Below are 12,469 nucleotides of genomic sequence, written 5' to 3' on the forward strand. Positions count from 1 at the left end.
AAAAAAAAAAAAAAAAAAAAAAACTTAAAGCTTTAAAAAATTGTAAATTTTGAATAAGCTAAGCATAATGTGATATAATTATGCCATTCTTATATATATTACATACATATATATGTTATATATATTATATATATAAGTATTTATTTTCTTAAACTATTTTGATGCCTTGTTGATTTATATAATTAAACTTATCCAACTTAATATATTTTTTAATTATAAATAAAACTACATTTTCATTTCTACCGTAGTTTTTGTTTATATAAATTTCGAATTATTTTTTTTTTTTTTTTTTTTGAATTATATAATTAAAACAAGGAGTTATTTTAAAAAATATATCAATAAAAATAACAAAGGCTATAATAAAATAAAAAAAAAAAAAAAATTATACTTATTAATTTTGCTTATTAATTTTGCTTATTAATTTTGCTTATTAATTTTGCTTAATTAAAAAAAAAATTAAAACATGTATATTGTATATATTGCATAGCAAAATTTAACAGTTTTTTAATTATAAATTAACGCCAATGTACATAGCGAAAAGAATAAGCTATTAAAAAGGGCCGCTCTAAAGTGACGCTTTAAAAATAGCGCTTTTTAGGGCATATAACATATTAGGTAGCATTTTTTTTGAAAATACATAAATATTGTACCAAAATTATGTGTACAATTTTCCCAATAAATGGGAATATAAACGTTTTTTTTGGTGGCTACTGTTTAAACTATCCGAGTGTATGGAAATAAGGTCATACCTGGCAAATAAACAAATAAACAAATAAATAAATAATTATATATATATATATATATATATGACGTATGACGCATGCATGACCGGCTCTTGTTTGGCTCCCTACCTGTCATATCGCTGGTCTAGCATAATACGAGCCAAAAATAAGAATAAAAAAAAATCTCGCTGAAGAAAGGTTTGGCTGGGTTGATTTTCAATTTTAGAAAAATGTGTACTCGTTTTTACAACATTATTTAGATTAAAAGATGAATATAAACAAAATATAAATGTGTTAACATTTGATGTTTTGTTATTTTTTTTTATATCAACCTTTATTAAATGGTTATGAAATAAATAAATTTTTTCTACATTAATTATATTAAGACAATTAGAGGGAAATACAAATTTAAAATTATTATTTATTTTTCTCAATTTTGAATTAACAAATATATTTTTTTTTTTTTTTCGTTTTTTTTTTTTTAATTTTTCTTTTAAATTAATAAAAAAATTATAAAGTTTATCCGAACTATTTTGTAAATGTCTATAATATTCGTATATATTATGATGTGTTATATTTTTATAACTACTAGCTTGTTTAAAAAAAAAACTATTTTCAAATATATAATTGGTATTATCCCTTAATTTATATTTATATTTTGTTTGAGATATACATGGATAATTTAAAAAATTCAACAAATTCAAAAAGCTATTTTTGCTCAAGCTAAGTTGGCTATCATCATCATTATTGTCATTATTGTCATTATTATTATTATCATTATTATCATCATTATCATCATCATTATCATCATTATTGTCATTATTGTGCAACTTTTCTAGATTGCCTAAATTTACATCTTGCGAATTGTTGATAGCTAACTTTTCGCATGGACTTATTTCTTCACTTTTAATGTATTCAAAATAATTTCTAAACGTTTTTTTATTTGATAAATTTTTATTTATAATTTTTTTCCAATATGTTAATATATAAATATAATTTTGATATAATTTTGGGAATACATACTTGAATAATTCTATACAAAAATTTAATTTTAAATATATATCATAATTCAAATTAACTGGTTGAGGCTTTTTTAATATCATCATATAATTTAATAAATATGTTATTAATTTTTCACATGTTTTTAAGTAATCATTATTGTAACATATATTTTGATAAGATTTATTCCGTAGAATATATCGAATAGATAAAGTAAGAATGCTAATTAATAATTCGATAATTTGATTTGATTCTATATGTGATATTATTTTGATATTATTTTTTAATATAAGCTTATTTTTTGTTGTTTTTATTTTATTTTTACAAAATTTAAAAATAAACATTTTATTATATTTATTAACATTTTTTAAATCACTATATAATTTTAATTCATTGTCTATTTTGTTAATTTTTCGTCTTAAAGCTTTTTTGTTTATATTTTTTAATATTTTATTAACATACACATTTTTCTTATATTTATATTTTTTTAAATAATTATATTCACCATATTTATAACTTAAAATCATGTTTTTTATAACTTTTTTAGAGCTAATTTTTTTTCTTTTTTTTTCACTGTACATAATTGTAAATAAATTCTCTTTTTTCATTTCTTCTGTTTTGATCTTCATTCCAGACAGTATTTTTTTCATTAGCGCAAGCTCTAATTTGTCGATTCCTAAAAATGAAAATAAAATGAAATGAAAATGAAATGAAAATAAAATGAAATGAAAAATATACATGTGTGTATATATGTGTGTATATGTGTATATATGTGTGTATATGTGGCATATGCAACTATCTGACGAAACGAGGGATAGACTTATTCTCAACAATTTCTTTTATATTTATTTAGCATTTTTACGATTTCGATTTTCGATGTGTTCCGATTGGCCATTATCATTGTCACCATTTTTATTGCCGCCATTTCCAAAGGCGACAGAAAAGAGGGGCAAGGAGATTTCGCCAATTTTGTAGCAACTTAAAAAGGTAGAAAAAAGAGAATATCTTAAAATATTTTGGAGATCTTGTTTTTCTTGATTGATACAATTTTGAATGTGAGATAAAACATTATTTTGTTTATTAATTTGGTCAAAAGTATAACAATTTTTTATCATAACTGAATTTAAAAAATAGTTTTTATAAGAAATTTGAGATAAAAAAGATAATATTTTTATATTAATATCATGAATAATCCTTAAAATATAATTATTTATAATTTTACTTTTTTTGCAAATTCCTTTTTGATTTATATAAAAATATGTGTATTTATTATTTGTGTGTATATTTATTTTTTTTTTTAATTCATATAAATTTGTTATCCCTTTTAACAAAAAATATAATACCTCATTATTTATTAGATTATTTTTTTCATTATTTAAAAAATTGTAAAATATATTTTTAATATAAACTAAAATTTTTACGTTAAATGATGTTGTTATTAAGTACTGCTCATTAAAGCTGTTTTGCGAAAAATAAACTCTCATACCACCATTTTGTCCGCTATACTTTCCACTATTTTGTTTATTTTGTTTATTTTGTTTATTTTGTTTATTTTGTTTATTTTTTTTATTTTTATTTTGTTTATTTTGTTTATTTTGTTTATTTTTATTTTCCCATTTTGTTACCCCATACTCATTTAGCACGATCGAATTATTTACATAAATATTGCTCGATATAGATTTGTTTAAGTAAAAAATGAAATTAACGATATTCTTTAAGTTATTTAGAAATAACGTAGATTGGATAGTACTATTGATACATTTTAAATGTTTTAATGCTGATATATTAATTATTTTATTTATTTTTTTAGAATATTTTATATTTTTTGGTATAACTATTGTTGATGAAATAAACATATTTAGGTCTTCAAAATTTTCAATATATTTTTTATTAGTTATTATATAAAGATATAAAAAATTTAAAAAATTATAATTTATTTGATTAAAATGAAAATGATAAAATAAATATAAATAGACATTTTTTATATTTTTATAATAAGGTTTATGATTTAAAATAAAATGTGTTATATAATATATGACATCATAATTAATATATATTTTTTTTTTTATAATAAGATTTAATAAATTTTGAATTTGTGTATCATTTAAATAAATTATTTTATTATTATTAAATAAAAAACGTATTATAAAATTTAAATTATTTTTTTTTATTTTTTCATTTGGTATATTTGAATAACTATCTAATATATTTATTATATCTTCATGATCAAAATAATTTATTTTTTGTTCTATCAAATTTGTTATCATATATAAAACATTACTATTTATTTTTTTACAAATTTTGGATAAAATATTGAATGTTATAATTAGTCCTTTTGGATTAAAAATTATATTCATATATTTATATGTGTAACAAAAAAAATCAATCATCTTATTACTGCATGTGATATTATTTGTATTATGCAACCTTAAAAGGGGTACAAACATTCTTGCATCTATTTTTTTCTTTTTCATTTTGTTTATCAAACTGAGTTGCATTAGTTTGGATCTGGCAACTACGTTAGGCCCACCTTCGAAATTTTCCAAATTTTCAACCTTTCCAACATTTTCAACCTTTTCAACATTTTCAACCTTTTCAACCTTTCCAACGTTTTGACTTGGGGAACAGCGGGCTTGCTCAGTTTTACAAATTAGAGATTGTCTTTTTTGCAAAAATTTGTCTCTTAGTATGTATAATCGCTTTCGTTCATCTCTATTATAAATTATATATTCAATTTTTATTTTTCTTATACAAAAATCGCTTATTTTATTCGTTATATAGATATAAAAAAGGTTATTAAGACAATCTGGGATATGTATTACCCGAAATAATTGATCTACATTAATTTTGTTTTTATTTAAAAGATTTATTAAACGAAATATAAAATTGATAGAATTTTTTTTGGTTATAGTTTTTTTATATTTATAATTATTTATAGTATAATTTTTAATATGATAAAAATGTTCATAATTTTCTAAAGATTTAACAAATTTATTTTCGTAAATTTGTTTGTTTTCATTATTTAATAATGTGTTATAAATTATTTGACCTTTTTTAAATGTATCATTTTCTTTTTCTTTAAATATAGAAATATATTTATTTAGTTTTATATAAAAATTTAAAATATTATATAAATTATTTAAGGAAAAAGAATATAGTCTGTGAATAATTATAAAATTTATTCTATATATTAATAATGCAGATAAATTATTTATTTTATTTTCATTTTTTTTTAATATATATAATATATCTATTAGATCTGTATTCGTTATTATTTGTCTACTAATTAAAAACATAAATAAATAATTGTTATATTTTTCATTATGATACTTCAAATTTGCCAAAATTTTAGAAATTGCTATTAATTTGTTTACATCTGCACCTGCACCTGCATCTGTATCTACATTTTTGTTTACACCTACACTTTTGTTCGCATCTGCATCTGCATCTGCATCTGCATCTACATCTACACTTTTGTTTACATTTTTATTTTCTTCTTTTGTGTATGATATTAGCTTATTTATTATGTCTTCAAATAGTGCATAATTTATATAATTATATTCTTGGCATTTTTTCAATATTAACATAATATTATTCAAATTTGTTAATTCATATTTTATTATTAGCTTATTTTTTTTATTTTCATTTTGTTCATGTCTTTCTATATATTTATTAATAATAATCATTTTTTTACTTTCTGTTATCTCTGATTTTAACTTGTTATTCCGTAATTTGTTTGTATTAGCTACACACTCATTTGTTTTATTCCATTTTGCTTTACCTTTTAAAATGTGTTGGTCTCCATTATTTATTTCATCTCTTTGTTGAGTATCAGTATATTGATTGTGTTCTACGCTTTTACATAATTCATTTTGTTTATAATTTTGTAAAAAAATACATTTTTCTGATTTTATAGCTCCAATTATCTGTATCAATGTTTTATTTTTATATAAAAAAACGATCCTTTCTTTGTATGTATTATTATAATATATATTTTTTGAATAACCTATATTTTTTAAGCGATATTTATTCTTATTTGTGTAATATATATTTTTATATATTTTTTTATTTTTTTCTCTATATAAAATATCTTTTAAGTATTTTATTTTATTTTCATTATTAATAAGCATTTTGCGTTCAACTCATTTATTTTTTTTTTTATTTATTTTAAAAAAATGATAAACATTTCTTATTATATGGAACATAATTTTGTTACATTTTCACTAAACAATTAGGATGATATTTTGTTACATATTTTCCAAACATGTTCAATATTCTGTAGTTTTAAATAGTCCTTACATTTTTATGCAACACGAAATTTTCTTACATTTTTATGCAGCACGAAATTTTCTTACATTTTTATGCAACACGAAATCTTCTTTAATTTGATGCGACATGAAATCTTTAATTTTTTGAATTTCCAAAAAATAAATATCGTGGATATTTTTTTAGTGGCATATTGCTACTTTCAAAAATGTGAGTACATATTAAAAAAAAAAAAAAAAAAAAAAAAAATACTGCAAAGATATATAGAGCATTTATATTTTTATCACAAGATTAATTGTATTTATTATATATCAACACTATTATGTTTTTTTTTTTTTTTTTTTTTTTTTTTTTAAACGATTTTATAGTATGAAAGAAATGTTATGGAAATAATATAATTTTTCCTCTTTTTCTTTCTTTTTTTCTTTCTTTTTTTCTTTCTTTTCCTTCCTTTTTCTTCTCTTTCCCTTCCCCTTTTCTTCTCTTTCCCTCCCCTTTTCTGTACAATCTTGCATTTGAAAAATTGCCATTTCTTGGATACATTCCCCACATATATGTGCATATTTTTGGCATCCTTTTTTAATTTTATATGATCATGTGTTAATAAAATTTGGGGAATAAAAATGAATATATTAATAATGTTGTTAAAATAAATACAATGATTAAATACCTATTATTTATTGGACTCACATTTTTGCTAATTTATATAAAATCTTCAAATTGTATGTCTTTGTATAAAAATAACAAAAATAATATACACCTTTTTAAGCATAATAAAACATCAAATTTCATAAGCCCTGTTAAGAACACATACAAATTTAAAGTCAGATTAAAAGAGAATAAAAAAAATATTAAAGATGTGATAAAGGAGTCTATAAATTTGCCTATGCAATTATTGCCAACAGTATATGACAGTTTCGCCAAGTATGTACTAAGGAAATATTGCATCTCTGATAAATCGCCCACACATTTGGTTGCGTTTTATTTAGTTGCGTTTTATTTGGTTGCGTTTTATTTGGTTGCGTTTTATTTGGTTGCGTTTTATTTGGTTGCGTTTTATTTGGTTGCGTTTTATTTGGTTGCGTTTTATTTGGTTGCGTTTTATTTGGTTGCGTTTTATTTGGTTGCGTTTTATTTGGTTGCGTTTTATTTGGTTGCGTTTTATTTGGTTGCGTTTTATTTGGTTGCGTTTTATTTGGTTGCGTTTTATTTGGTTGCGTTTTATTTTGTCCCGTTTTATTTTGTCCCGTTTTATGTTGCCCCGTTTTATGTTGCCCCGTTTAAAATGTGCATAGAACCGTTACCTTTTCCAATTTAATTTTTTTTGACATGTTTTATTTTCAGGCAAATATTCATACAAGAATTATGGAATAAAAACAATATATATGAAAAAAGGAATTTTATAAATATAAAAAAATGTATATATAATAAAAAAAATAATAATTCCGAGGGGAAGGGAATAAGGGCTTTTCCCCAAAATAGTTTAACATGCGAAATAAAAAATGGGAAAAAAAATAAGACAAACTTAAAAAATGATAATTTGTTAAAAAAGGAGAATTTGTTAAAAAATAAGACAAACTTAAAAAAGGAGAATTTGTTACAAATTAATGAGTACACCAAATCAGAGTCATTTTCAAAAAAAAAAAAAAAAAAAAATAATAAAAAATATATATTATCCAAATTATATAATAAACTAATTAACAAAATTAAAATTATACATGATGGTCCACCATATGCAAATAATGATATTCACATTGGGCACATATTAAATAAAATAATAAAAGATATATATTTAAAATTTTTTTTGTTAAAAAATTTTTTTGTATTATTAATTCATGGCTTTGATAGTCATGGTTTACCTATTGAATATAATGTTATGAAATTATTAAAAATAAAAAATATAAAAGATATAAATTTAAATGATTACCCATTTAACAAGATTGGATCACCGGATATTTATACTAATTCTCCTACTGATATATTTAGTAAAATACGAACCCTTGTAAAAAAAAAAAAAATTAATAATTTATTTTATGAGAAATTATTTCAAAAATGTACATCTATGATAAGTCAAAGTGAAGATGTTGTAATGAAAAAGAAAATAGACAACTTTAAAAAATTATGTAAATTATATTCTTCTTATTTTATAAATAAACAATTTATTTCCTTAATTTCGTATGGAATTTGGGGATATTGGAACTACTCTTACATCACATTTTACAAATTTTATGAACAAATTCAGACAAATGTTTTTGAAAAGCTTCTGAAAAAGGTAACCTAGCTGGCATGCCACCCGAACCGTTCTCATGCATTCTGCTATGCATTTGCTATCCATTCTGCTATGCATTTGCTATCCATTCTGCTATGCATTTGCTATCCATTCTGCTATGCATTTGCTATCCATTCTGCTATGCATTTGCTATCCATTCTGCTATGCATTTGCTATCCATTCTGCTATGCATTTGCTATCCATTCTGCTATGCATTTTTTTTTATTTTTTTTTTTTTTCTATTTTTCAGAAATATGTGTACATTAGCAACCGACCCATCTATCACAGCTACGAAACCAAAACTGTACTTTCGGATAGTGAAATAATATACAAAAACCGGGTTTGCAATTCTTTTTACTTTTTTTATAATTTTAATAAGATAGGAAACGACTATTTATTAGCAGTTTTAAATAATATTAGAGAAAATAAATTAATAAATGAGATTATCCAATTAAATAATGAAGAAATAGAATTTTGCCAAAATAATTATGAAATGATTGCAAATTGTATACATGAAAATGATATTTCAAATAATTACATAAATACAATAATAAATAAAATAAGAAATAATTTGAGATCAAATATAAAGATATTTGTTTTTACAACACAAATATATACAATATTTAATAATAAAGCTTTATTAATACATGATAAATATTTATATAGAATAGTAAAAGGAATATATAAAAATTTCGAAAATATATATTTTCTTATATGTGATAAATCTTTTGATATGTTTTATGAAAAATTTAAACAATTTTATTGTAAAAAAAATGAAATTATTGAATTTAAAACTATTGGTACAATACAAGGAAGACATTTGAATGATTCTACATATTATAATTTTATTAATAATCAAGAAAATCAATTTTTATTAACTAATGAAAACAAATTAAATGAATATTTTGGGTCAGGAATTGTTCATATTGCTCCATCACATGGGTTTATAGATTATAATTTATATTATAAAAATAATAAACTTAAAAAAATATATTTAAATAAATTAGATTATGAAAATATAAAAAATAAGGATAAGACACACAAAATAAATAAAGTTGAAAATGAAGATACTTTTTTTGATAGTAGTAGTCAAAATGTTATTGATGAAAATGATGATTTGCAAGAAGAATATAATAAAATAATAATTAACAAATGTAGAAAAAATATAAATTTAATAAAAAAATATGAAGATAAATCAAGTCAATTATTAATATTACAATTTTTGAGAAATAATAATTATGATTGTAAATTATTAAATCAAGAAAAATATAATAAAATTAATATAAATCAAAATAATTATCATTTATTATTTTTTTATGCTTTTTATGAAAATATTTTTTTTCATTTTCCATATAACCATTTATACCCATTTGATTGGCGTTCACACACAAGTGTTCAGGTAAAATCATTATTACAAATTTATATAGATATTGAAAAAATAAAAAAAAATAAATATTTTTATAAAAATATAAAAAATATTAATTTTTTAAATAATAATAATAAAAATTATTTAATAAATACAATGAAAGATCGAAATGATTGGTGTATAAGTAGACAAAAATATTGGGGATTAAATATTCCATTAAAAGATATAAAAATAAATGATAATCAAAATTTTATTTTTAAAAATCAAATAATGGATGTATGGTTTGATTCATCAGTTTCATATCTTTATGTTTTATATATGTGTAAGCATATCTTATATAATATATATTTGAAGAAAATTTTATCATCTTTTAAAAAAAATTATAATTACAATCTTTATACTAATAAATTTATACAAAAAAAAAAAAAATCTATATCACATTGGTATGTTAGTAATAAATATTTGAATATCAAAACAGATACACAATCATTTTATATAAATGATATATATAAGGAAATTACAAAAGATAAAAATATAAGTCATGATAATAATCCTATTTTAAATGAAACAAACTTACTTAAAAATATTATTGAAAAAAAAAAAATATTTGATCCACAAAAAAATTATAAAAATATAATAAAAGAAATAAAAAATAAAAGTAATTATTTTAAAATAAAAAAAGTTGATGATATTATTTTATTTAATAATAAGAACAAAAAACAAATGTACAAAAATAATTTATCAATATTTTTATGTTGTGAAGGGATAGATCAAATAAGGGGGTGGTTTCAGTCTTTTTTTTTTATTTATTTTATTTTAAATTATATAAATGAAAAAAAAACAAAAATAAAAAATAGCAATAATAACGATGATAATGATGATAAAAATAACGATGATAATGATGATAAGTTTTCATCTTTTAAAAAATATTTGCCTATAAAAAATGTCATTGTTCATAATTATGTTGTAGATTATAATAATGTCAAAATGAGCAAAAGCTTAAATAATGTTATTTCCCCACGAGATATATTTATAGGTATTAATAATAAACCACAAAACCTGATGACAAATCACCATAATACATATATCAAAATGGAAAATTACAAAAATAAACCAACTACTCATTCTCCTATTGTTCAAAATAGTAATGACTGTGTTACCAGCAATTGCCAAACTGGCACCCTAGTTGACAAATCGGGAGATGAACAAAAATGGGACCAAAAAAGGGACCAAAAAAATGAACAAAAATGTGAACAAAAACATGACCCAAAACATGACCAAACAAATTCGACGCTGGATATAAACGAGAATAATGATAAAGACAAAAGTAATACTAACTCGCGTAAAGAAATGAAAAATCTTAAGAGCCAATTTGATGATTTCACAAAAAACATCAAGGATAAAAAAAAGTTCAATGCTGATATTGTGAGGCTATGGGTTTGTTGCTACAATTTTTTAGATAGAAACATTTCTATTAGTTATGATATACTAGAAAATATTAACAAATATATATATTTAAAAATATATAACACACTTAAATTTTTATTAAATAATATATATGATTTAAATTTTACAGAAAAAAAAATAGAATATAATAAGCTTCAAATTATGGATAAATATATATTATATAAAAAAGATTGCTTAATTAAAAATTGTTTAAATAGCTATAAAAATTTCCAATTACAGCTACTTATTAAATATATATTAAATTTTATACATAAAGATTTGGCAATATATATTGATTATAGTAAAGATAGATTATATATACATGAAAAAAATTCTATAAATCGAAGAAATTGTCAAAAAATTTTTTATAAAATTATTATTGACTTGTTAAGAATATTAGCACCTATAACACCACATTTGTGTGAAGATTTATATCAAAGTTTTCGAAATTTGAAAAATAATAATTTAAACAAATTAAAAAAAATAAATGGAAAAATAAAATCAATTTTTTTACTCCCATTTCCAAAAATAAAAAATTATAAACAAGTTAACTTAGATATCTTATTCTTAATAAAATATTACATTCATAAACAGCTAAATTCATATTTCTCAAATTCATTACTAGCCATTGTTTATATTTATTGTGATAACGATGAAATTCTTAATTTACTAAAAAAATTTCTGAAAAATGTGAGTCCACTAGACAATTTTAATAATTATGATGATCTTCGATTTGTATTTAATGTATCAAATATTATTATATGTAATGATTTATCCGATGTTCAAAAAATGGATGAAAATTATAAAACCTATAAAATTCCCCTCCTTACTAATATTATGAACAGCAATACGAACGAAAACAATATTTCTGACGATTTTTTTCAGAAAAATGATCAAAAACAACACGATTTTGAAAATATATCAAATTTTGACGAGCACACTAAATATGCAAACTTAAGCATAGGCATAAAGAAATCGGAGTCACAACGATGCTCCAGGTATTTAGCCATTTTAACATGTTTACCTTTATCTTAAACAATATGAACAGTGCATAAAAATATGAACAGTGAATAAAAATATGAACAGCGAATAAAAATATGAACAGCGAATAAAAATGCGAACAGTGAATAAAAATGCGAACAGTGAATAAAAATGTGAACAGTGAATAAAAATATGAACAAGCAATAAAAAATTGTGTTTTTTTTTATTTTTTTTTTACACAGGTGCTGGATGTATGGTGAGACGGTGAGTTTCTTTAAGGAAAGCTTTTTTTGCCCAAGATGCTTGGATATCATAAAAACATATTTATAATTTGAGTTATAAATGTTTTAATTCTTTAAAATGTTAACTGGATTTTTAAAAGTGATAAATTATATATAGTAGTAAAAGGTACTAATTAAA

General features: G+C 20.7%; 2 protein-coding genes across 2 annotated transcripts; one reads left to right on the forward strand and one right to left on the reverse strand.

Annotated features, from left to right (window-relative positions):
• Nucleotides 1-655: 655 nt before the first annotated feature.
• PY17X_1442400 (conserved Plasmodium protein, unknown function) lies at nucleotides 656-5,851 on the reverse strand (the record flags this gene model as incomplete). Its single annotated transcript, XM_022957608.1, has 3 exons — nucleotides 656-749; nucleotides 852-2,397; nucleotides 2,584-5,851. The coding sequence occupies 3 exons, from the start codon at nucleotides 5,849-5,851 to the stop codon at nucleotides 656-658; spliced, it is 4,908 nt and encodes a 1,635-aa protein (XP_022812970.1).
• Nucleotides 5,852-6,645: 794 nt separating this feature from the next.
• On the forward strand, nucleotides 6,646-12,379 carry PY17X_1442500 (isoleucine--tRNA ligase, putative; the record flags this gene model as incomplete). The annotated part of the gene is made up of 4 exons (XM_022957609.1): nucleotides 6,646-6,911; nucleotides 7,332-8,259; nucleotides 8,507-12,066; nucleotides 12,292-12,379. The coding sequence occupies 4 exons, from the start codon at nucleotides 6,646-6,648 to the stop codon at nucleotides 12,377-12,379; spliced, it is 4,842 nt and encodes a 1,613-aa protein (XP_022812971.1).
• Nucleotides 12,380-12,469: the final 90 nt, after the last annotated feature.

Source organism: Plasmodium yoelii, assembly GCF_900002385.2.
Source record: "Plasmodium yoelii strain 17X genome assembly, chromosome: 14".
Lineage (NCBI taxonomy): Eukaryota > Apicomplexa > Aconoidasida > Haemosporida > Plasmodiidae > Plasmodium > Plasmodium yoelii.